At 44.9% G+C, this 27,685-nt stretch overlaps 1 protein-coding gene across 5 annotated transcripts in view; it reads right to left on the reverse strand.

Annotated features, from left to right (window-relative positions):
- Positions 1-27,685, reverse strand: part of MTX2 (metaxin 2) — a 969,974-nt gene that overhangs the window by 706,915 nt on the left and 235,374 nt on the right. For all 5 annotated transcript variants that reach the window (XM_069616118.1, XM_069616119.1, XM_069616120.1 and 2 more), the window contains one exon: positions 25,524-25,570. In XM_069616118.1, coding sequence (XP_069472219.1) covers positions 25,524-25,570 — 47 coding nt within the window. The remainder of the gene's footprint in view (positions 1-25,523; positions 25,571-27,685) is intronic.

Below are 27,685 nucleotides of genomic sequence, written 5' to 3' on the forward strand. Positions count from 1 at the left end.
TCAGTTTAAAGATCGCCAAAATCTTGGTACGATTCATCCGCTTCTGTTCATTGGGATTGACAATGCACTACCAACCTAACAATCTAGAGGTAAGATCAGGAGGATCTATTTGATGCATGACTAAACCCAAATTAGACTCCTCAGTGGCCACCTCTTGGTTCAAATGAGCAGTATGGTTCAAAGGTTGTTGGACCCCTGTCATAGTTGATGATATATTTGTAGGTTGGTCATCAGCTTGGAGCCCACTTGCATCAGAAGTGGCATTTGGGACTAGATTGGAATCACTTGGAAGCTGTAGAAAAGATGTCATTTTTGCATGGTGACCCATAGAAAAATTCAAAATTGTCTGGGTATCCAGTGTATGAGGCTTGGTAGTTGCAATCATTGCGCTACCTGGACCTGGTACTGTTGGAGGACAAGGATCCGTACCAGTATCCATGGTATTGACTGATCTTGATTTTGCTTCATGAGAACTGCTGGCACCATTCCCAGCAGCAACCACTTCACTTGCCAGGTTACTCTGAGAACCCAAGTCAAAGATACTATCATTCACATGCATCTGTCGCAAAGATTTAAGTGAAGAGCATTTCAACTCCATGGCTGGCATATTTTTCATTTTCTGTTCTTTTTGTTGATTTTTCTTATTGGGTGGTTTATTGGTCTGAACCTCTTGAATATAGCTGCCCTCCACCTCAGCTCTAGGAATGCTCTCAATCACCACCGGTGCATTCGATGATACTGGCTTAGGGAAGTCAAAAAGGACAGTTGAAACGCTTAGTGTTGAGGTTAACTGAATCAAGAGAGAAGGAGTATTTAGAGACTGTGAATTATGAATATGATTGGGGGCCAACACAACATCCCCACCGTCAGATGGCAAGATGGTGTTACGATTCATAGAGTCCAGTTAAGGTAGTCTATCTTTGTTAGATAATAGATGTCATTTAGGAATATGTGACTCCACTACACTGAGTGTTGTCGCATTCAAAGTTACAATGTCCTTAATATTGTAGTACAAGCGAAACAATGGCTCCAAAACCAAGTGAAGAGCAGAAATGGATGCTGGACCCAACATGTCAACTCTCAGCAGGATGTTGGATCGTCTACGCATCTTGATGTTTTTAGGCGTAAATTGATTAAAGTTGATACAGTACTCCTTAGAGAAAACCTCCTCGATCAGACTACCCTCTGGTAGGTTGGTAACATTTGTTTTTGCAGGATAGTTCTTCGGGTAGCAGATTAGAAACCTCCATGTCATTACATAATCTCAAAAAGATTCATCAAGAATGGGAGACCTATCCCGATTGTCAGCATGGGCAAGGTCAAAGCACACACTTTCCTATCCCCCTGAGACCTTGAGAAATCTCTGCAAAGTTGAATAAAATAGGTCCAAGTTCTTAACTTAGATAGACGCTGAAACACAATAAATAGCTACATACGAGAGCTCAAAGGAGAGCGTGCAGTCACTCTCGTAAAACAGTGTTTAGGCAAGCAGCCAAATATGAACACACTATGGCTCCAAATGTTAGGATTGATTGCCTGGTAAAATAGCAATCTGGCAAATGCAGGTATAATTGTCACTATTTTTCACTATAATCAGGTTAGTTTATTTTGTTTATTTTCACCGCACTCCTGTATGTGCCCCAGCTAATCATGCCCACAAGGTTACCTCTGCTTTCAGACTGCAGCTTACCATTCACCGGTGGCTCCGGACACCAAGGCTCAGTGTGGCTTGGCAGGGTCGGCAGGTGCCAGCAGGCTCTGCAGCGTTATCCGCTCACAGACTTTCTCCCTGCTTCACGCTCCTAATCTCGGGCAGAGCAGGAGCACCCCGTCACTCCGGCCTGCTGGCGCCTCACCTCACTCTATCTCACCTGTCCCTCGGCCGTCTCTCACTTTCGGTGCGGTACAGTGAGAGGACTGCAGACAGCAGAGGAAGAACAGACGAAAGGCCCTCTCAGTATTTGTCAAGCCGCACCGTCACTGACTGCTTCCGATACAAACAGCAAACTCGCTTCAGTGCTCGCACGGTTTCAGCACCACGTAAATAGTGAGTTAATCGGGGCGCCGGTGCCATAGTTCACTGTAAGCAAGATCATAACAACAATCTAGTACAAGTCAGCAACAAAGCGCAGCGTAAACACACACAGGGGTCAAAGAGCTCAAAGGGCAGATTAGGCACAATACTAGGTAAGCAGACAAGAAATGTTCTTCCTACCAGGAGGGCGAGGGGGCCCGGGTTGTCGCTGGAGGTAAGCCGACAGACAGTCCACCATTATCATAGGTGAGCACAGTTGTGACTTCACTGCCTCAAGGCGGGGGGGGGGGAGATTTGTTCGTACACAATTTTCAGTCATGGGACCATACATGGGGTACCACCTGGAAGTCAAGTAGGCTCCATTCCATGCGAGAGAGCCAATTCCAGTCATGCAAGCTCCATTCCATGTGACAGTTCCAATATCAGGGCAGTTTTCCTGCCTGCAGCAAGTACAGATGGACAACGAAGAGCCGAATCTCACCAGGAATTCACCATAAACGTGTTTTTTGTTCGTCTCTTTCCTGTAAACCAGCAAGAGAATAATCAGATCTAGATAAATACAGGGACTTCAAGATTGAGGTGATCAACCTCCTGAGGGACATGTTACAAGGGGGCGCGGGGCGGAGACTGGATAGCATTTATGGATTTGAAAGATACACAGCTATCAATTCCAATACACTCACGCAGAAGATCGCTTCAGTTTGCATGGGGGGTGCGGTGGGTCAAGTAAGTAGCAGAACTTCTCAGAGGGCGAGGCTCATTATTTATATGAACTGTATGATCATGTCTCAGGATAATCAGATATTCGAAATGCCCGAGAGAACGGGTATTCTGGGATCAACTTCAGGATACATTCTGGTGTGCGATATTCAACCTGCCTAATTCAACACCCCTAGCTTTGATTCGTTATCAGCTGGGTGCCCTATCAATGTTTGCTATTTATGCTTGGTAGATGTGCTTTTTATTAAGAACATGTTTCATTTCAGTAAAGCTCACTGACTTATCTCATATTTTAGCTTTATATCTGTTACAATCTCCCCATACGTTTCCAACTAAATGGAGGAACTTTACTCTGAATCTATTAGTTGCAGCAGAGATTACAATTGAAACATTAATACACAATCCAAGGCGAGCTCAAATTAAATGGTATCAGCACGGTTGGATTACCACTTTAGAACAATGCACTACTTATAAAGACTTTAGTTTTGACCTTTTTCGATTTAAAAGGGTCAAAACTATGGCTTCTTATCTTTCTAAATTTCCGTCACCGAAATTCAGGAATCCCTTCCTCAGATTCAGACTTAATTTGTGGCACACACATGACATTTTATGCAGACGAGGTCAATTAAAAAAACATGTGATAATATCTGCTGATTCTGTATTCTTGCAAGATATGAAGAAACCTTAAAACACCTAATTGCAGTCTGTCCTGTGTTGACTATGAATCGTGTTAAACATTTTAGAAAATTGTTTGTTAATCAAAGAACTTTAACTGTGGATGAATTTTGGATTATAATCTGTTCTGCTATTCAACAAGTAATTAGAACAGCCACTATACATTTTCTGTTAGAACTGGACCTGGAAGTTATGGAATGTTAATGTTCAACATTTTTGACAGTTGAATTTAATATTGTGGAAACTAAAATGTTTTTAATAGAGGTCTATGAACTGTATGTAATAATAATTTTAATGGTTTTCGATGTCTGAAATTTTTACTAAATGTTGCTATGGACTATTTTGATATGTTGACAAATGGATGAGAAAAAAAGGACTTTTTTATTGTAATTTTATATATATTATTATTGTAATCTCTAAATTGGTCATGGAAATTGAATGGTTGATTAATCAGCCAAATCAATAAAATAAAAAATAAAAAAAATCTGATATTCCTTGGATTCAGGTGCCCCACATTGTGTTGGTGGCAGACCTGCACGAAGGCTTAGGATTCCTCAACATCTAGGAGAAATTGAAGGTTAACCCAGTGCAGAGCATGGTCTACCTGGGATTCAGGGTAAACACTTCCCTTCCTCCACTTGTGTTAGTGAAAGGGATCAAATAGGCAAGTTCATTGAACATAAGGAAGACCAGATCCCCGAGAGAACTAGTAAAAGAAGTTTACCTTGTCAGGTTCAATTTCCAGGTTTGTCTCAATCCAGGCCCTGTAGAGGTTGAAGAAAAACATCTGAAGCATGGCTACGATAAACATGTGTTTCGCCTAACGCAGGAAACTTTTACCAAACTTCAATGGTGGCTGGATCACATGGAGGCCTGGAATGGTCATTCAATTGTTGGCTTGACTCTGGGTGCCAGCATGATTGGCTGGAAAAGAGATGAGCAGAGACGTCCCCACAATGGGGACATCGTCACCGGAAGGAAGTGGACATGCATATTAACTGCTTGGGGCAATTGGCAGGCACCTATATCGTCCATGTTTTCCCTGGGGCACCTTGTGAACTTGTGTGTACTCCTCCAGATGGACAAAGTCTCTGAAATCGATTTCATCATTCCCCTATGCAGCACCAGATCCAGGCTCCTGACGGAGCCGGCAGAGGATTTGGGCACTACTGTTGCCTTGATTGTCAGAGCGAAATGGGTTCCATGTAATAATGTCGCCACTAAAATCTCGCCATGCAAAAATATCGCCGAAACATGGCCGTTTTTTGTGGCCACATTATTGCATGGAACATTTTACGGCGACCATATACATGGCGATAATATTACCTGATACCGCGAAAAGTCAGCAGGGTCTCTCGAGCGTGGTGGAGGACGGGTGCACCTAAAACCTGAAGGACATCAGAGACTGGCATTAAGCCTGCAGTCTCTCTGCATTCATGGTGAACTATTATTGACAACTGTTTTAAACAAATCTATTTGCATTACAACTCAACAATCAGTTGCTGGGATTATTTAGATGAGGCCAAAACTGGAAGCACTTAGGATGGTTGTATTTATTCAGGCTTGTGGACCTGGGATGGGCTAATAATTCCCTCCCTTCATGCTTATTGCAGGTCTGTTCTTCATGCGTCTTGAGAACACCCGTCCCTGGGGACGCAGACTCCCTTTTGGTGGTCTCAAACTTGGTTTCTGGATCTTTCTACAGCTTTTCCAATCTGCATTCCCCGACTCTAGCTCTCCTGTTGAAACTCTGGACTTGGATCTTCTAAGCCATCATGGAAAAGTCTCTGTTGCTTGGGGCCTGGAAAATGTCAGGGCCCGGTGGAGAACTCCAGGACTTTCAGAATTGGCTGGGCCCCTCATCTGTGACTCCTGGGCTAAGCTATGGCAAGGATCTACAAGGAAGCCTGTCTGGTGTGTGGGGCAGGATTCCGTTCCCATTTCAGCCAGCATCTTACACTTTTTAGACTCCTTGACAGCAGGAGTAAAGGTTTTTAGGGCGTTTAGTGTCTATTCCTCAGCGAGTTCAGCTGGTCATGCAATGGTGGACAGCGCACCCGTTAGGGAGCACGCTCTGGTGTTGTAGCCACCTGTATTCCCCCACTGCCACAATTTGCCCCTCTGAATGTTAACAGGAGGCTGCTCGTCCTGGAAGCATGGCTTGAAAAAGAAAGTTTCTGGCGTGTGGGCCCGAGATGTGTCGCACAGGACGATGAGCGAGTGGGTTACCAGACATTTGGTCGAAAAAAAGTGGTCGACTGGACAAATGGTCAAACCAATTTGATCGAAAGCCAAATGGTCGAATTTTTTTTTTTTATTTTCACCCCCTTTTTTTGGCGGGGGGGGGGGTCCCCCCCCAACCACCTTTTTTTTCTAAAAAAACCCTTTTTTTCCCTAAACGAAAACCTAAAAAATACATATATAAATAAAAATAAAAATTCGACCATTTGGTTTTCGACCAAATTACGTCAACCATTTGTCTTTCGACCAATTTACAGTCGACCACTTGTCTGGACAGCGAGCGAGTGACCTCCCCAGGAATGGGAATAATTGCCAGCTTCTTAGAGCCTGGCCCAAGTGCTCTTGTTTTTTTTTGGAAAGAGATCACTGAGGGAGACTGAGGTGGAACGGTGGTGGGACACTAAATTGGTAAGGAATGTTCACACCAACAGTAACTGGTTTTGGGAGGGCCACAAATACTTTTAGGCAATGGGGGCACAGTGTTGTCGAGTGACTCCAAAATTCTGCTCTGATGAATTCGTTCAGCAGCGCGGTCTTCGTTATTTTAATGATGGCCGTAAAATTTAAAAAGTGTTTTATTTTTACATCCAAAAATTAGCTTAGACATTTATGTACATACAAGATCAGAAACGTATGGAAATACAGTAATCTGATTTAACGACACTTGTTTCAGATTTGTCAGATTAAAAGTGAAGAAAAACGTAGTCGACATTCGGTAGGGATCTTTTTAATGCGTGCCAGAGAGACCACTGCACCTTATCACCCACCGCCAATTAATAAAGTACAGTATAAAATGCATAGAAAGGAAGTGCCTTCCTTGAACAGAGCGCGTCTACGAGGCATATTCTACACATAACTAGGTTGTCTGTTTCGAAGGTGAGGAATCTAGGAAATCAAAAAGCACTATTGCAAAAATAAATGGACTGAATAGGAAACCCTGCTACACTCCCACTCGTCACTGGCAGTTAGCAGCAGATCAATGCATCAAGAAAAATACAAATGCATCTCCAGCCAAACAACAACGGTGCGTGTAGGCGGCAGGCCAGCAATGATGAATGGGATTTATCTATCACAGCTGGTTCTCAGTGACGTCAGAGAAGAGGGCGCTCTCACCTCTGATGTCACCAGAAGTGTAGCGTGGAAAACATCAAAAGCTTACAAACATTCATTATTCCTTTTTTCTCATATCATCCAGGTTGACTGAGCAACGGTGCAAAGAAACAGCAGCATAAGCAATATACAACTTGTTTTGCAATTGACACCATACGCACGACTGGTTCAAGGACATTTTTATTTTGCAAAATCATTAGGAATTCAAAAATGTACTGATGAATCCAACTTTACTGATTTTTGTATTTGTTGTATTGTGATTGAAATGTAGCACAAAGTGACAAGAATGGCGAGTTAGCCCTTCCTCGGCGGACCCTTGAAAAAAAAGCATGTGCGGCCCCTTTGAGGGGGTTTTGACATTTTTTTCTGGCGAGAGTAATAAAGCCCGAGAGCACGAGCGGTACTAGGTGCCCAGGCTTTTTTTGCATCCCAGCCAGAAAAGAACCGGTAATGCCGGCTGCCATGTATATGCACAGAGAAAAGACTTACAATGAATTCCAGCTGCAAAGCACAGGTGTGAATCCTTGGGAAAAACAAGGGGGTCCTGGGAGTCCCTCTGCCAGACATTAGTCCTGGTTACGAGAGCCTTACCTAGAGTCTTTAGCTCACTATCTTTCCCAGAGGAGAAATATCCAAACCATATCAGTCTTTGTCCTGCCCTGGGGCAGTCAGGCACTGAAATGATAAGCAATTCTCCTTTGAAAAAGAGTACCAACAGCAACCCCAGAAACGTGTTGGACCTCATCAGTAGGGTGGAACTGTGCCGCACAAGGGGTCCACGTCTCGATTCCCCTAGTAACTTAGGGTGAGACCCAAAGATACTTAAATTATGCAAAAAAATAAGGGGGCTGGGGTCCTGGGAGTCCCTCTGCTGGACATTGGCTCTTATAAACAGGAATAGTCAGGCAGACTACCAGGACTCCCCTTCTTAATTTGTATAAATTAATTAACTAGGGGAATCCAAATGTGGACCCTTTGCTCACTATTCTTGGAGAGGCACAGCTACACCCTACTGATGAGGTCCAAGGAGACCGAAATAAGTGTCTGGGGTTACTGTTGGTACTCTTGTTCAGAGGCGAATTGCTTAGCATTTCAGTGCTGGCTGCCCCAGGGCAGGACAAAGAATGATATGTTTTGGATATTTCTCCTCTGGGAAAGATAGTGAGCTAAAGAATCTGGGTAAGGCTCTCGTAACCAGGACTAATGTCTGGCAGAGGGACTCCCAGGACACCTCCTTGTTAATGTGAATCCTTGGGAATCATCATTAGATACAGAGGCGGTTTTTCTGTACGGAGTGGGGAAACATGTGGAGGAGATTCTGCGCTACGGACCTGCCTAGGCTCCATCTAGTAAATCCGCCCATCCTGGCATGGATGGTAGAAAACAGGCAGAGTGCTCCCTCCAACAGTCTTTACCATCCACGGCATTGTGCACCTCGTGTGCATTGATGTTTTTAGTGTCCACTTACAGCAATATCAAACCTGCCTTCAATTTGTTCTTTAAATGACATTATTATGCACAGCCATTAATGACTGATGTTTACTAAACACGATTAAACACATGTGCACCTGCAATATGTATCAGTCACGCATTTTAAATTCCACAGATCAAATCTAGCCACATGTGGACAAACTTGGAAACGACTCCTTAGGTTATTTTTAACAAGGAACAGTTACAGCCGTACATTGCAAAATTAATCATCCGTGCATAATAAACAGCAGGTATTTCAGTCTCTAAACTTGTTGCCATTATGCATTACCCGGCGTTGGTATTTGCAGTGAGACCATATTTCCATACTAACAGTCTATACATGTATTTATTAGTATTCGGAAGGCCATATCCGCATATACTCTTCGATGAGAATTGGATCAACTGCTCGAGTGGCAGACAATCTCTGGCAATATTTCCCATCATACAATCAATCAGAAGGTTCTCTCGAAGTTAGTCCAAAAATGGCTCCACCAATCCGCCGTACTTCAAATATTCTACAGGGGTAGACGTGACTTTGAAGGAGAAGGTCGAGAGACAGTACGGTTTTTATTGACAACTTTGGGAGTAAGGTTGAAAGTGCAGCTGCTGCTAGAAATACAGAAAGCTGATGCTCGTTGCCTTTTAGGGAGCAGAGAGAAAGGTTGAAAAGTGGCTCCCTGTCCATATTCGGAGATTTATGTGGCTGAGCAGAGATTAGAGGCTGCTAGAGGGGTGGCAACCCCCAATTCTGTATGCTGCGAATTAGTTTGCAACTCTGCCTTTGCTCCCAAGCTAAAATCCTGCCACTTATTCAGGTTGTCCTCTCTGGAAAACTCCCCAAAATATGGCAGTCTATGAGATATTAAATACAATGACACCAAAAGGTAGCCTATCATGAAATGACCTGCCTGCCTGGGCCTTCCTACCCATCAAAAGCCCCAGGAAGCAGGCAAGCAGTATCTAAGTGGACATAGTTACACCCAGGCACAGTCTCTGTGTGACCTCTATCAGCCAGACTAAAGAAACTCACTTGTGCTTTCTGTGACTTTTGAAGTTATTTTACTGTTATTTGTATAGTTCACAGATGCCGTTGATGTGTTTTCAAATCAGGCTTTTAGGTGCTCAGGTCAAAGCCTTGCTGGATTCCCTGCTGGTATTGGAAAACGCAGAGGGTTCAACAGCCTTTTTCGTCTCTTTCAAGGGATTGGTCCAAGGCTGCCCTCGAAAAGACCTCCATTATCTTTTGACTGAACTTTTCCCATTCGGCCACAGAAGCGGTCCCATCAGGTAAAACATGCTTGTCTGGTGAGGAGGCAGAGGATGTATAACAATGGTGTTGTTTCTTCGACTTCTTCTGAGATGAAGAAGAGGAAGAATGAAGGAAATCGCTCCCGTTTAGTCTAACCAAAGGAATGGTCCATTCAAACGAGTATGAAACCACACTACCAGCGTGTGCTCAGTAATGGCACAACTCCTTAAGAAGCATTGACCGAACTTTTTCAACTAGGACTAGTAAAAAACGCTGAATGCGAGGTAAGACAACACATTATGCCCGATGAGAAATAATTAAATAGCCTACACCAGAAGGGATGTTGAAAGTTGTGTAACTTATATAGAGAAAGGAGTTATAAGTAAATACAAGTGAAGTGGGCATTTGTTCTTTAGGTTAGAATGATTGAAAATGGACTAATACGGCTTTAACGTTACAAATATAGCACTTGGTCAACTGTTTATATACATCAAGTGAACTTGATTTAGAACGAATGACACATAGCAACCTTATTTGGTTGACCTTGTTTATGTATCATGTTAATCTGATTCTGAATGTTTCTATACGAGAATAGAGAAATAAGTAATTGTAGGCGAATAGTTGTGTTCATTTCAGTGTTTTTTATAGGTTGTCATTAGTACATTGTATCGGGAACTGATATACATATTTTAGACTATTATTTATTTGTTGCATTTTGATTTATTGCAGCCACCAGAGGACGATCCAAACAGATCGAAACAAGTACATGTCGTGGCCGACAATTTGAAGTAACACGGCCGCAAAGATATTTGTTGAGCAAATAAATGCATATATTTTTTTATTTAATTAAAAGGCATTGCAATTTGTTTTTAAAGTAAGGTGGTCACACACTACAAAGGTAAAAGGTTACGACGTTCATTCATCGCCCGTTTATTCTTAATGGCACTTTTTGCTGAACAGGTTTAGCTGGAAAAGAAAAAACATAAAAAAATAGGCGGGGGGGCATGTAAGGGGTAGGGTGGGGTGGTGTATAGGGAATAAATAATAGGGGAGAGAGGGATTATGGGGGGTCCCCCCTATTAAAAAAAAAGTGATGATTTTTTTCGGCAAAACCTTTTTGGCAAAAAAGCCACGAAAATAAAACTGGGGATGAATGAACATAGAACCGGTAAAAGGCGTTGCATGGCTCAGCAGGTTTCCGCTGTTTCACAACAGATATGTTGTGAGATCCCTGACCAAGACACACAATTGAGACAACCCTAAACTCAAAAACCACAGAGTGCTTAAGGTTCACGTTAACAATAACCAAAGGAATGTCTCCAGGGAATGATCAGGCATTTCCAGGTTTTTAGCCAACGTCAATCACAGTCGCTATTCTTCAGAGTTTAGCCGTGGTCTGCTGATTTTGGGTATAGCTATTGCTTTTATCTTGATCTTGGTTGTGTAGTCCTGGTAGCTTATGTCGTGACACTTTTTGCCAGGGTCAGGGCAAAGGATGTTAGGATAGTCCACAGTCTTCACAAAGGAATGGGCCTCCAAAGACCATACATTGATGATGATTCTGCTGGCTTTAGGTTGAGAATGCAGTTGGCTGCGAGGCTCTAGGTGCTGGGTGACATGTACCTGGATCTCTCAAGGTTTGACTGCCCAACTGCTCCCACCTTACTTCTCACCTCCCTAGAACTCGTTCAAGCCTAAGAATCTTACGGCTAGTTCCTTGCATTTATAGTCCTCTTTGATGCTCCGCCATATGCTGGTTCATCCTTCCACCTCAATCGTATAACCTATAGATGTCGGATATGAGTCTCTATCACTATAGGTCTCTCCTCCAGTTGTTGCCTCTCCTCTACTCCTGTCCGACAACTCATCTCCACACCTCGCTCTCAGGTCGAATCACTTCCTTTACTCATCTTGTCACCACCACATCCTGCTCATCCTCTACTTGCTACCTTCTTCTTTGCTTCTCATTTCACAACAGCCAACTCCTCCACTCTCCACTATCTACTCAGGTTTTAATCTCTCCACCACACCTTTGCTCTTTCTCTCATCACTACCAATTCCTTTGGTCTTACAGTCACCTCCTTCGCTCCCCTTTCATCACTAGCTTCTCTTGTGTCACCTCAGTTTTTTTGTCTCCAACACCTCAACTCCCCTTTATTCTAGAGCCTCTTCACTGCCTCCAGTCTCGCTCCTCTGCCGCCTACAAACATTCTTACAACACAATCTCTTGCTTTTCTACATGCACCAGGAAGCTAGTACCTTATATGGCTTTCAGGTGTGGTTAAGCTATGTCAGAGTTTCTCAAGTGGTGCATATGAGCTCTTAGGCATTATTTTATCCTATGTCAATTAATGAGCTCCACCCCATGTTCTGCTACATACTGAGTATTGTTAAGTACTGGCCACAATGTTGGGAAGCTAGAACTCTATGTACTGTAGACCTCTCATTCACACCTCGTGAGTGCTGTGTATCCACTTCCTGCACTCCTGCTTGCACTGCAATGGTTTGGGAGTTTCAAGGTTTCCACGTATAGCGTTTCGTGAGGATAGCTCACGGGCAACATGCTGGCCTTGGATGCAAGATGACACGGAGCAACACCAATTCGATCCCCGGGTCCGCGCTTAGAAACCTTGGGGTATTAAGCGCATTATAAATAACCTATCATATCATATCATAGTGTCCTACTGTGCAGTGTTTCTCTTGCTTGCCAGATGTGAAGGGCGGTTCCACTGGATTTGTATGTGTGCAAGAGGCATCCTGCAGTTTTGTGTAGGGACATTTTGGGGTTAATACCATGAGGGTCCATTCACCTCTATGCTAAGGGGTTCATCATCTTATAGTTCCCTTAAAGGGGCAACATCCATCTAAGAACCGATGATCCAGATGTAATGGGCCCCTATCTTCCAAACCTGATGAGGCAGGGGTGACCAGAGGATCCTCAACAAAACTACCTTGGTCACTGCATATTGAAACCGGTAGCAAACAGACAATTGTCAACCTCCCACACACTACCAGGGGCAAACAGAGCATACTGCCACAAATGCTTTTTGACTGGCATCCTGTAGCCAGGATAGAAACTACAGGTGTCTATTGTGATGGTCCTCAAAATGGCGTCACTTCTCGCCAGAGGGGAGACCCTTTCCATGAGGCTAGCGAGGTGCGGCCATTAACCAATAGTCCCCCCCCCTAGGGATGGTAACATGCGGGAGGACCTCATGGGGAGGAACTCCCATCATGGGATAAGGAAGTCAGTCACAGAGACAGCCCCTTTAACTCCCGACCCCACAGGGCAATAACACTCAAACCTTCTCAAACCTAAAATGCATTCTGAGAGCATGTTATTGTAAACTGTCAGACAATCTCTCTGTAATCAGTACAGGAACAAAGAAGATCCTGAGCACATTACAATCAAGAAGGAAGAGTGCTCGACCAGCTGTTGTCAATCAAACTCACGTTACGCTGGGGCAGTCCCCAACAGCAAAGAAGGACTTTGTTCTGTTCTGAAGACGGAAGGAGAACCCGGCGAGCGAGGACGTCGTCGAGAAGCTCGCAAGGTTGGAACTGGGCTGCAGGAAGCTTCAGCGAGGCCGCTCTCTATTGCAGTAGAGACGAGTAGCATGATGACCAGACTATGTCTTGCGAGTCAGCTGGCAGCCGGAGCACCTGAAGTGGAGAAACAGAGGTGGTAGCGTGACCTGTCGCGGGTGGACAGTGCAGTCTGAGAACTGTGCCAAGACCGCCTGCTCAGCCTAGCGCGTAGCTGCATAGGCAAATGTATGGGGAGTACGAGACAGTGTGGTGGTGGCGTGACCTGTAGCGGGGGGGACCAGGCGTTACTGTACTTGCACCAAGACTGCCAGCAGTACCTGGCCATGAAGACAAGCGTGCCTACAAAGAGAAGTAGAAGACAGAAGAACAAACCTGCGACCCGTGGCAAAAACGGTGAAGCATTCCCAGAGAGAAGGTAATGAGAATAAGAGTACGTCCGGTAGGGGGCCAGGAAAGGTTGAGTCGAGAAGCAGAAGAAGCGAAAGTTGCATAACACATTATGCAGCATTTCCCTGGCCAGTTCCACAAGTGTGTGGTACTGGAGAGTCAAGGAGTACTCAGGGAACCTCTTTATCATCTAAGTGGGGGCAAGTTAAAAAAAAGTAGAGAAAGTAGAGAACAGAAGAAGACCTATGATGGAACTGCAAGATTTGTTAAAGAAGTTGAAGATAAGATAGCCTGGAAGAGGCTTACAGAGAACGCGGGAGCACGCTAGCCCCCATCTGAAAATTGTGGAACTTTGTTTCTTTTTGACGAGAACCCTGCATCTTGATAGACTCATACTCAGGAGAAGGGAATCATTCTCCTGGGTTGTAGAAAGAATTATTTTTCTTAGATTAAGATTCGTGTTTAAGTGGTAGGGATGTAATAGCAGTTTGGACTAGGATGGTGAACCTTTGATTTGGACTACACAGACTTCCCAACTGCCAGAGTTTTAGTTTGTTGGAGGTAGGGAAACCACTTCTGGTTAGGGATAGGTAGGTTAGATTTTTACTATTTCTACTTTAATAAACGTTTATAGAAAAACACTATGCCGCTGTTTGGTCTGACTCATCATTCCATGCTGCCGCACTATCCACAAGCACCTTATGCCATGGATCCAAGAATTATTAGAGGAAATGTGAGTGAGCATTTATTTTATTTTCCTAGTTATGTAATCAAAAGCGTCATGTAACTTCCATGGAGTTGGTCTTGTTTTACATTGAATAACTGTTAGCCTGAACTAGTGTTTGACAGGGACTATAGGAGAATTTCAAGTACGATGAGCGCTCGCACTGTAGATGTATGCGATGTGTGTGTGATGGATAGCATGTGAGGTAAGGGGACTCATGCGCACCCCGTACCAACTGCCTTTCAATCAGAGGAATCGGGCAGGGAGGATATTAGTGCCTATGCCCCCTCGGTTGCATCTAAGATCCAAGCCGCAACTCCCTTTCGAGAAGCAGATCAGCTCTGGAGGTCAGAGACAAACCCCTTGGCAGACACGACTTCTCCAGGGACACCAAGCGTCTTAATCCTGTTTCAGTCACTACTCACTAAAAGCAGCAAGTCGGTTAGTCAACAAGCATTCGGGGCGTAAGTCTATATATTGGCAACACAGTGGACGACTATTAAACTTACCAAACCATCTTGCTCGCTCTCCCGAATTGCACGCCCCCCACTACTCCAATATGCAACTGCTCATAGGGTCGATCCCCAGGTGGTCGATCTATGCAAATGCTCATCCCTCCTCACTAAAACTAATCCTGACACGACTCATTATACCTTTTCCTTCTCCCACAATACCATCCCTGTTCTCTTCTTTCAGGCCCTCCCTGTACTCCACCATCACTCCCCCGAACTCCGACAACCACTACTGCTGTGCTGCACCACCCTCTCCCATACCTGCCCAGATTCACCCAACCACTATACCCATCCTGTAGCTCCAGCCCTCACCCAGCACTCTGCACATTACAAGCATACCGCCACAATTCATTACCCCACCCAGCACCCCTCCCACCTTGCAATCAGACCCCCCACCATGCATTTACCATGCACCCTCCTACCCCAGCCCCCTCATCTTGTCAGTGGGAGTGCCTGCTCGTCATTAAGTGGTCAGTTGGACAGGTCGGCATGTTTAAAAGGTCTACCATGCCAAACTGGCGAACACACAAGCAGTTCTAGCAACAAGTAGTTTGGGGTGGCGGGAGGTCGAGCAATAATCCTGGTACTGGGCTCGGTTAAGTATCTTTGCATTTAAATGTGTGCACTAGTTCAGTAGCTTGTAAAGGTTGAGTTCAAAGTTGATCTGTTGTACTTAAAAATGGGAGGGGAAACGTACATATTTCTTACTGTATTTTTGGTCAATTACTGTACATTACTTCCTTATGTGATCTTATTAGTCAGAAGCTGATATCTTCATCATTAGGAGGCCAATGTCATTTGGTAGTTACTATAGAGAAACAAAACTAAATATAACATGTCAATTCTTTGTTGATCTATTGAGGAGGAGACTCAAAATAATTTACAAGAGTAGTGATTGGTTAGTTGTTAATTAGGGACAGTTAACTAGGGTAGATTGGCATGTAGAGATGCAGGGTGGAAAGTCTCTCCAGACTATAAACTAAAATCACTTGTCAAAGTACATGAAAAGAAATTGAGATATTTCAGGAAGAATGACAGAAGCCAACCTGATGATCAATGTGAGGAATGATCTAGCCGTTGCTGATGGTTCTGTCACAGGATAACACTTAAAGACCCTATTTGTGGTTGACACTGGGATTTCTTTTGAGTATCCTACAAGCAGTGGAGCATATGATATGATATGTAGTAGTAGAATAACATTTGTTTCGGAAGACAAGCAACCATCAAAGTGCAGTTTACAAAGCAAGACATAAAAAACACAATAATGCGTTAATATCTGTAAAAAGATTTTAGTCAAAATAAACATACAATGATGAAAACCACTGACTGCTTGAAAAGACCACAGCGTACGCACGACCCCCCGGACTAGTGTTTACCCATTTTTGTGCTCATGATAGACCCCAACATTCTGTTCTTAAATGCGGCTCTTAGGAATTTTGAGAGCAACAACACATGTTCAGGGAGGATACAACGTTTCAAGGCTTGGATGGCTAAGGGAGTTGGGAGGTGCACTAGGTGGCTCCAAATTGTGACTAGCCAATGCCTCCTTGCCAAAGAGTGGGCTTTGCAAAAAAAGAAAAGATGCACCTCATCCTCGTGCACTCCCAGACAAGGAGGACATACGGGCGAGGAACAAGGCCCACTCTTCCACATGGAAGACTCATGGGCCAGTGGTAGAATGCCTAGTCGGAACTTGGCAAACCAAGATTTTAATTTTAATTTTACTGACATCTGGAGGTCCAGATATACCTCTGACCCCCAAAAGTCCTTAAGCAGCAGGTAAGCTCGCGCTCGTTTCCCCTTTAGGCAGTTATTAATCATTTTACACCAGCCCCAATCTCTAAAATTATTCTCAAGTACCGCCTTATAGGCACAACCCAACTTTGTAGGGTCCCTCTAAAGATCCCCCAATTCAATATTAAAGGAGCATAGTTCTTACATGCTTGAACCAAAGAAGTTTCCCGCCACCTGGCGTCGCAAGAACCTCCTCCAAACCCTCCCTGAACAAAACCAAAGCTCCATTATTCCAAATGTGCAGCCAGTAAAACACTGGCATATTGGATCTCAATAAGGCCGAATTCGCAAGCCACGAGGTAGATGGCGCATTGCAGGGTAAGCCCAGAAATGCTTTCAAGAATTTCTTTTCTGCTAGCTGAATCGCAGTGCAATCAGGTGCTGCCCATAAATCAGTGCCATATGTAATCCCTGGAATAGTTTGGGCCTGGAAAATCTTTAGGGGCACTGAAAGAGCCTCACCCTCCAGTCCGGTCACCAGGTTTCAAATAATGCTGCACTGGCGCAAGTGCGAAAGTGAAGACCTTGCTATCTGAACGTGCCATTTCAAATTGTTCCACAAGATCAGCCCCAGATATATGTATGAGTCAACAGACTCCAAGGGCTGGTCGTTCAAGGTAAAGTTTGCCCGTGCTCGGGCCTTTTTCCCCCAACACCACCCACCTGCATGGTTTTGGAAAAGTTAATTCTTAGGCCATTCTATTGGCCAACATGGGGGGCGTCTCTCGTAGCTTCTAGAAAGCTAGGGACCAGACTATTGATGTATAATAAAAATAGCAAAGGGGTCAAAACACAGCCCTGCCTAACTCCTACCTTTATGGATACTGGATTAGTTAGCTCTCCTGACCCCCAGCTTTTCTGTGCCGCGTTCCCAGAGTACAGTGTCTTGATAGCATTACCCAGGGTGGAAGGAATACCTAAGCTATCTAGCACAGCCCAAAGAGAATTCCTCGGGACTGTGTCAAAGGTCACCTGTAGGTCCACAAATGTCAGATATAGACATTGTGAGTTGAGCAGCACATGTTTCTGACATAGGAGGTCCAACCTCATAGCCTGATCTATCGTTGAAATCCCAGCTCTAAATCCCACTTGTACTTCAGAGAGAATGCCTTCACTGGCAACCCAATCCTCCAGACTATGCAAAAGCACCCTGGAGTAAAGTTTTGCCAGTGAATCGATAAGCGAAACTGGCCTATAGTTACTCAGGGAATCCCGGTCACCCTTCTTGTATATAGGGATAATGATTGCCTCCCTCCAGCTGTCCGGTAGGTAATTACTAACAAAAATGTCCTAAAACATTTTTGTTAAAAAATAGGTACCCAAAGCAATGGTTCACCTTTAAAAAGAGCGATAGGAATGTAATCCGGGCTGGGGGCCTTGCCCTTTTTCGCCTCAGACAGAGCTTGTGCAACCTCAACAGTGGAAAGCGGGACGACCCCCACTTCAGTGATCGAAAAAAGGGATGGCTGCACCTGCTCAGTCAGCTCCATACTGCCCTGGTCAGACCGGGCCTCAGTATATATTTCGGCAAAATGGTCGTGCCAGGCCTCCAGGATGATATTGTTTGTTGCTCCCGACTGGTCTGTTTTAAGGTGTTTTTTTTACCAAGAGCCAACATTCTTTATAGTCTTTTGACCCGGCAGCCCTTTGAAGGGCCAACCACGTACATTTGCCTTGTTCCCTCTTTTTTCCAGTAAGCAGAGTTTTATAATCATTCTTAAGTTTTTTTAATGACCTCCGGGGGAGTAGCTACCGCAGACTTAAGTGTCAATCAGGGTGGACTTGGCCTCTCAGCAGTCATGGTCGTACCAACCCACAGAATTGTGGGTGACTATGGAATGGGAGTAGCTGGCCATCGTTACAAAGGGAGAGAGTCTTGCCGTCACTAATCTGTAAAAATCAGCCGTTGATAGAGGGGGATGTGTCTCTCCATACATCTCCAACACTGGCAGCAGAGCTGCATAGATTCTGCCCAGGAATACCTCAGTTGGTACTCCAGGCCGGTTTATAGTGATAATACCGAAAACAAAAATCTCGAAAACAAAAATCTCGAAAAAAAAGGCTGAAAAAAAAAATATCGAATTTATTTTTAATGACGTTTTTTTCTCAAAATGGGGGGGTTCCCCTCCCAACCCCCCTTTTTTTCTATTTTTTTTATTTTAACCCTTTTTTTTACTTACCTGACCCCAAAAACACACATAAATAAATAAATAAATAATTCAATATTTTTTTTTTCGAGATTTTGTTTGAGATTTTTGTCATTCGGTATTATGTTTTCGGCCTTTTGACCGACCACCCTCCAGGCCATCGGCGATGCGTTCAGGCCTGGCAGACAGTACTAGTTCCTGGGTTAACAGAACCCCTTTTGTCACCAGAGTTAGAAAAGACAAGGAAAGACATTGCCAAAGGATCATGATCACTCTCAATGATATTTTATTTATATAGCGCCTATAAACAAAGTGTTTCAAAGAGCTTCAAAGCACTTCAAAGCGGGGAAGGGAGCAAGGGTAAAATACAATAACATTCTTACAAGGCCTTGAGACAATAAGAATGGGCAAATAAACTATCATACTAGGCCTGGCGACATTTATGATCGTGCAAGAGCATTGACAATAAATGAGGGAAGGATAAGGGGAGGGAGAAGGTGAGGAACAAACAAACTTAAGTGTCAATCAGGGCGGACTTGGCCTCTCGGCAGTCACGGTCGTACCAACCCACAGATCCAAGACATTCATATGTTGATACAGAACATACCGAATGGCTGTCCAAAGTGTCTCTTTCAAAATATGAAGCTCCTACGTGGTACCTATAAAAGGTCCAATAGTGTTGAAGTGGGGGAGAGGGTGGATGCATCACAAACAGAAACCTGCCTCTAGACATTGTTAAAACATTTTAATTAGAGGAACAAAGTCGATATCTTGTAGCGCTGTTGGACCTTCAAAGGAAGGATAGCCTGGCACTAATTCCTCTCGATACTCTTAGAGAAATACAAGCTCCCAATACAAGCCTTTCTAGTAGTCCTCAGTCTTAATGATTATCAAATAGCCCACTCTCTTATCTAGCAAGTGGGGCCTGCACCCATTCAAGGATATCATAACTACAGAAGTTTATCGAACAACCAATGGCAAATGGTTAAAGCACTATTCACCCATCTTGATCTCACTTTACTCCCTATTCTTCAAGGTATGCATGCTCTTTAAACAGGTCTTCAATCTGCCACAAAGGTATGTAATTCAGACATAGTACTGATCTAGTGCAGGGGTCTGCAACCTTTGGCTCGCCAATGTTTTGGACTACAATATTCATCAGAGATATCCAGCATATCTTGACAGCTGTAGTCCCAAACATCTGGAGAGCCCCAGGTTGAAGATCCTTGATCTGGTGGCAAAGGAGTTAAGTGTGGGCAATACTTCTCATAATACCCACCTGTGCCCATAACCAGCAGAATGAGCCACCAGCACAGAAGAGTTCAAAGGCTTCACATGATATTTTATTATTAATACGCTTAAGCAGGGCTCGGATGAAGCAACTGGCTTTGTCTGTGCATCTCCAGTTATTCTGAGAACAAACAGCTTTTATACCCTTGGTGTTACATTGCTTCATGACAGGCATTAAATCACCAGGCTAAATGCGAACAAGGAGTCAGGGTCTCAGTTAACTGCTAATGCAGCTGCTACCTGGGCTATTTCCACTCCTTGGGCTTTCTCCAAGAATACATGCGTACGTGTAAAGAAAATGGTTTATTGTTTCTGCAAGGCAAGCACACTGTAACTATGTGTGCAAAACTGACCAGATAAGTGCTTACAGTTACCTTTCTTTACAATTTTTCACATTTGCAATAGGCAAGTCAACATTAGGCCTAGAGACACCTCTCTACGATAAAACTAAGGCTCTGATGCAATTGTTCTCCGGAGGTTCCCCTTATATAAACATTGATATATATATATATATACACACACACACACATTGATTGATATATATATATATATATATATATATCTCAGACTATTGAGCACGACACCACGTCATTCAGTTTACATCTTTGCTGCAAACAAAAAAAATTGGGATTTTCACAGAAAATCTCCTGCTTCAGAAGACCGAACTACCCCCAGCCTCAACAACTTGTACCCGGCAATTCAGATAATTGAAACCAAAGTGTAAAGCAGACTACCCTGATAAACATTGCAAGTATGGGACTCCTCCCTGGAATCCCTGTCGAAGTAGTAGAACCTTGTGAAGGTGTGCATGGACCTCCACGTAGCTGCCCTGCAGATCTCAAGCAGAGGCACACCAGAGAGAAACACTGTCGTTGCTGCGATGGCTCTGGTGGAGTGGGCTCTCTGCCGGTCTAGCAGCAGCCTGCTTGCCAGTCGATGACAGTGCATGATGCGGCCAGAGATCCACCTGGAGATGGAAGCCTTCAATAAGGCCTTTCCTATATGGACATGTCCAAAGTTGAAAAACATCTGAAAAGTTGAAAAACATCTGAAGTCTTCCGAAAAAAAGTTTTATTACGCGCCACGTAGAAATTCAAGGCACAAGCAACATCCAGCAAATGCAAGGCCTTCTCCGCCGACCGATTCGGGAAGAAGACGGTTAACACCAAAGTCTTGTTGAGGTGGAATTCCAAAGGCACCTTTGGCATGAAGGTGGGGTGTGTACGCAGTACCACCCTGGAAGCGTGGAAAGACAAGTAAGGCTGCTTGCAAGACATGGCCTGAATCTCCCCAACCCTCCTGGCCGAGGTGAGAGCTACGAGGAAAGCAGTCTTCCACGAAAGAAACTTGAGCGGGATCTGATGCATAGGTTTGAAAGGCGTTCCCATGAGCTTAGTTAGCACCACTTTGCGCTCCCACACTGGTGGAGCAGCCTTTACCGGAAGAAAAGTCCTGAAAAGTCCCTTGAGGAACTCCTTGACGAGTCTGAGGGACAACAGTGTACGTCTGCCTGGAAACCTAGTGTACCTGGATATGGCAGAAAGATGCACCTTGATAGAGGCATGAGCCAGCCCCGCCTTGGCCAAGCAAAGCAAGTATGGTAACAGATGAGGCGCTGTCACCCAGAGAAGAGTAATCTTCTGCGTCCGGTACCACACACACAAGCGTTTCCATTTGTGCCCATAGCACTTTAATGTAGACAAGTCCCTGGCCAGGGTGTCCTTACATTCGTCGGGTAGAGCATAACCCCCAAACTGTAGGGCTGCAAGAGCCATGCCCTCAGGTTCAGAGACTCTGCGTCCTGACGCAGAATCGCTTCTCGCCTACCCCCACCCCCGGCTCCGCGAGAAGGTCAAGGAACGATGATAGCCTGATGGACGGGGCCACTGACAGACTCAGCAGGTCCGGGTACTCATTTGTCTCGGCCACGCTAGGGTGACGGGTATCATCCTGGAGTGGTACCGTCAGTGTGTTCATCACACGTAGTAGGAGAGGAAACGCATACAGGAACCGTCCCTCCAACAGGAACAATAACGTGTCCCCCCCCATGCTCTTGGACTGCTGGACCCTGCCGGCAAACCTCTGGCACTGGTGTTCGCCGCTGTCATGAAGAGATCGATCTAGGGTTGTCCCCATTTGTCAAACAGCAGAGTCACCTGGTCCTGGCAAAGCTCGCACTCATGGCAAGAACGCAGTTGACTGCTGAGCAAGTCCGCAATGGTGGTTTGGACTCCCACCAGGTGAAACGGAACACGGAACATGCCTTGACGAATCGCCCACTGCCACAAGTTATGGGCCTCTTTGGAGAGTGCCAGAATCCAGCCCCCCCCCTGTTTCCGGATGTAAAACATGTTTGTGGTGTTGTCGGTGAAGATACTTGAGGGCCCAGAAAACAGGCCAAAGCTCCAGGACGTTGATATGTAGGTGCCTTTGCTCTGGTAGCCAGAGACCTCTGGCGAGCAACTGTGCAGTGTGGGGTGCCCATCCCTCTAGAGAGGTGTCCATGGTGACCGTCTCCTGGTAAGGAGGAACCTGAAACGGAGCTCCCTGGAAGAGATGCTGCTCAACACCACACCACTGTTTTACTCGCGGGTCCTCTTTGCTGAGGACGATCTTGTCCGTAAAGTTCCGACACTTGCATCCACCAACTCCTGCAGAGGTCTCATGCACAATCTGCAGAAGCGAACGAGGTTGATGCAGGAGGACATCATACCCAGAAGCGATTTGATGGACCGCACCATCACTGCCTGGGCCAACGACAAGTGCTGCACCTTGCCTTCTATGGCTTTCACCCTCTCTTCCGATGGGGACGACAAGCACGTTAGCGTGTTGAGTAGTGCACCCAGAAATGGAGCGTCCTGAGATGGCTTCAATCAAGACTTTGGATAGTTAATGGAGAGCGTCATCTCCGTCGGCAGACGTACGGTTTTGGCCGTGTGTTCGTTTGCCAGAGATTGTGAGCAGGAACGCACTAGCCAGTCGTCCAGGTAGGGGTATACGTAGATCCCTTGCGGATGAAGATGTGCCGCCGCCAGGGGCAGGCACTTCGTAAACACCCTTGGGGCGGACTTCAGGCCGAAATGCAGAGTCTTGAACTGGTAGTGCTGACCGTGAACTACGAATCACAGAAACTTGCAGTGCTTTTTGTGAATGGGGATGTGGAAGTAGGCGCCCTCCAGGTCCAACAACATCAGACAATCTCCCTGTTCCAGCTGGCCGAGTACTTGCTGCAACGTGACCATCTGGAACAGTTGGGATTTTAAGTACTTGTTGAGATGATGTAGATCCAGGATCAGCCTCCGACCCCCTGTCTTTTTTCGAACTAGAAAGTATCTAGAATATACTCCGGAGCCGCTGGGGGACGGGCTCTATTGCCCCTTTCCATAACATGGACTGCAGAAGCTGTGGTCCATGTAGTTCTCTCCGCTGAATCGGAGGGATACATGGACACCTGCGTTGGAACTCCAAAGTGTGCCCCTGTCCGAGAGCGTCCAGCACCCATCTGTCCGTAGTAATCTTTTCTCACGTGCTGAGGAAATTCACCAGCCGGCCTCCCACTGGGGTGCATAAGTGGGGGGGCCCAGAGCCATGGCCGATTCAGGCCTGCTTGGGCGGAGGTGTTCTGCCTTGCGGAAAGCACGGACCTCCGCTGCCTTGAGAGAGCGCCCTGTACACTTCTTGAGTGGAAGGGCGTGAAGGCTGCCTGTAAGGGGTACTATAACCCTTTAAAAATCGTCCTGGCTTTCCTCTTGAGGAGGGAAAGGACGAGGATTGACACTATTGCAAAGTTCTGAGGGATAGTGCCGTCTCCATGTCGGCCTTTACTGCCTGCAAAGACTCGTCGACCGCCTTTCCGAAGAGATTCTCCCTGTCGAACAGCATATCCAAGCACCTTGGTCTGAACATCTTGGTGGAAATCTGTAGCCTTCAACCAACCTTGCTGGCGTAGAGACACCCTATTCCCCATCTGGCGAAACCCTGTGTCCGCGATATCTACCGCCACTGTGATGGCGTGATCCGAGGCCACTTATCCTTTCTAAAAGAGTTCCACTGCCTCGACCTTCTTGTCTTCAGGCAGGAAATCCAAGATAGGGCCCAGCTTGTGCCAGAGTTCCCGGTCATAACGGGACAAAATGGCTAGGGCGTTCGCTGCCTTGACAGTATACCTTTATTTTGGATCACATTGGGAATAGAGAGGGAACTCGCTAAATAGAGCATCAATGGACAAGTTCATCACAATCCAATATTAGGTTAGTGTGAGGGGGGGATGTCGCATCTTGTCACAAAAGGTGGTGGTACATATGTGGCATCATAGAGAAAGTTTATGCATGAACACTTAGGGCTTGGCAATGGCTGACATTAGAGTAATGAACCTGGAATACTTGAACCATTGTAATGTGGTGTTTTTTCTGTTTTTCTTCTTTATATTTGTCACTCTTTCTGTTATTTTTGGTAACAAATTTTACATTGTGAGTCACCTCTTAATACAACTGAATTGTATGCCGTGTTTGACCCATACAAGAATTCAAAACAATGGTGCTGTTTGAACAGGTTACCAACATTTCTTATGATTCAGCATTTTCATGGATTTGTTTGTTTTGGAATTGCAAATTTGCCCATTTTTTCATATACATGTATCATTTTTTTTATTATATTTGTGGTTATATGATATACTTGACATACTCGGCCTAGAAAAACACTGTGAAGGTGGAAACACGCATCAGCTGTGTATTTTGATTAAACCTACATTTTATCAGCACACTGTGACTGGGCATGTGTTCCATCTGGAATTACCCAAATGGACCTTTTCCAATTGACCTTTTGCACAATTTACCTAATTATAGTGATCCTAATTGACCTTCTGCACAATTGATCTTTATATTATTTTAGTTATTTTATATATGTATTGGGTTGGTTTTGGATTATAAATTATATAAGGGGTTTGGGTTGGGGGTTGCAGGGGGTTTTGGATTGGGTGGGAGGGTTGCGGGGGAATTCCCCCCGCATATTTGTCCTAACTGACCTTCTAAATTATGTCAATTCTCCCGAGGTCAATTGTGAAAAGGTCAATTAGTATACAACCTTCCATCTAGCTTACTTAGGGGTCCAGTCGGGCACAGAAACCCATTTGTCACGATCACCTGCAGCAGATTAGCATTATTGTACTCGTATGTACATGAGCCTGACAAGCGCAGTAGGTTCTAAAGCGTGAATGTGTTTTTATTACTTATCATAATAAAAAGAATTACACTATACGTGAGAGTTTAAGAGCATTCATTAAGTGTTCATTACTCAGAATCAATTTAGAAGCATTTGAACATATGCATTATGAGTGGGAGGATCTATTTGGAGTACTGTATATTGACATACAGTATATGGTGCAATTTCTATAAGGGGATATTTGAAGGTTTGAGCAGTGGCCCATCAAAAAAATATATGTGACATTAGCAAATCAGTCCTGTGTGGAGGAGTAAGAGTAGCTACCCACTTTTTATTACCTCTATTCCTTTCACAGCTCCTACTGGGGTTCTAGGACACTAGCCTTGGGGTGGAGAAAATGCTCATTGAGGTAGCGGTCATAAGAATCAAGTCACATCACTTGTAAGACAAACATTTTTACCTGCACAGCAAGAGACGAGGCATGGTCTGACAACAAAATCTGGTCACCTAAAGAAAAGAAATGTAAAAATGATGTCTTTAATTCAAATATTATCAGCATGTGCAATGCAATATTTAGTCAATGAAGCAGTACTAAAACAAAGACATCGAACATGGAAGACAGACTATTGAGAAAGAGGCAGACCATACAAGGGATAAAAACAAGCACAGTTCGCGAGAGTCTGATGCTTACAGAGAATCACCCACATCTAGGCAGTGAGAGGAAAACCTAGTTTGTGAGACATACACGTATACATACAAACATACTGAACCAGGGAGTAGGGCAAGGAGAGAGCCTTTCAACAGGACTGGCAGACAGACTTTACCCGAAGGCACACTAAATCAGGATGCCGCCTACAATCATGATCAGGTAAACAGACAAATTGTAAACAGATTAATAGAAATAAATTAATCAGACACCTAGACAGACAACTAGGAGCAGCCAATCTGACAGATGTCCAGACCTACTAAGAAAATAGCCAAAGAAGCAGTCAGGCTGTCGGCAGACAGGATGATCTACCAAGACAGGAAGGTCCTAGTTATCCAACAAGACAGACTAATGCAGGCAGCCACCCAACAAGCGTGCAGGCCTAGACTGACCAGGTCACCCATAGAGAGCCAGGCAGACTGGTCTCGGTAAGCAGAGGTCAAGCAGAGAAATTAAAACTCATAGAACCCTATACAAAAGACATAGCCACCCATGCAGACACCACCCTGTTTCCCAGGTGGATATAGTTAGACACAACAGCAGCAGACAAAAAAATCAAGAATACTCTATAGAAACAGAGTCAGACAGAGCCAGACACACAGATACAGCCGAGCAGAAAGCAACCAATCAGACTAAGACAAACTACAGTAGGCCGTACAAAAACAGAGACCGTTCTAGAGCCAGCAGAGAGACAATGTTGCTAAATAAGACCCAGGAAAGCAGACGAGCTCAGACAAGTTGGCACAGGCAGACCAAGAACCCAGGAAAACATACAGACTCGCCAGATGGACAAGTCTATACTGACAGACAGGCCCATGCTTACAAAATGTTCCATCAGTGCAGTGAATCAAACTCATGCAGATAGGCAAAGCCGGGCAGAAAGGCAAACCGATGCAGATCGAGGCCATGCAGACAGACCGACTAGCCTATGTAGACAGACTAGTTCAGACAGGTGGAGGCAGACAGGCAGACACAGAAACTGAAAACCCCACACATGCAGACCAACTTAGAGCCACTCACAGACAGGACCAAGGTTACAGACCATAACCAAAACCGGCAGGCAGAGTGAATTAGTCACACATATCAAGCCAGAGAGGCAGCCCCAGTCTCATTAGGCCAGACAGACATGAAGACACACAGACATACGCCAGGCTTGAAAGGTATACAAAAACAGGCACGCATACATATATGTAGCTTGACAGACATACCAACTCAAAGAGACCGATAACCAGTCAGACATGCAGTATGAGCCATGGAGAACCCAGTCTGGCATTTGAACGTAGACAGGGCCAAGCAGACCCCACCCCTCCATTCCTTTCAGAGAGACAGCCCCCAACAAAGGATGAAACAGAAAAGACACAGGCAGACCAGCCCAAAGGCTCAGATTACAACACAAAGACACAGCCTGGTGTACAGTCAGAAACAGGCAGTGAGGTAGACTGGTAAATAAACCACAACAAAACAGTGGCACACACGCTGAATAGATTTTCTTTACAGCTGCAGGTCGTTCATCTTCTTTTATCAGTGATATGAAAGGGAAAGAAATGCCAGAAAGAAAACACTAATATTTTTTTAACCTGCTCTACGCCTAATAAAAATTAAGTTAACTAGCATCTTCCATACTCTTACAGCTAAAAGTAAACACATTCGGAATACCAAAACTACTGGCAGTTAATATTGCAGGCTGTGTCTAAGTCTGTCACACAAAAGAAAGATGACACGTTTGCTGCAATAAAAATTCCTTGCTTAGAGGACCTGGGCCGCTGCCTATTAGTCTTCATTACTTTGCAGTCTTCTGACAAGTGGCGCAGGCTGCTGCGCCCCAAATGGGGGCCATAATGTGATCTGATGATATATGAATAGCCGCTAAAGGGAGCCTGAACCAGCCGAGCCTATGCATTTTAAGAGTTCTCTCA

Source organism: Ambystoma mexicanum, chromosome 9 (genome assembly GCF_040938575.1).
Source record: "Ambystoma mexicanum isolate Mex_15411 chromosome 9, UKY_AmexF1_1, whole genome shotgun sequence".
NCBI lineage: Eukaryota > Metazoa > Chordata > Amphibia > Caudata > Ambystomatidae > Ambystoma > Ambystoma mexicanum.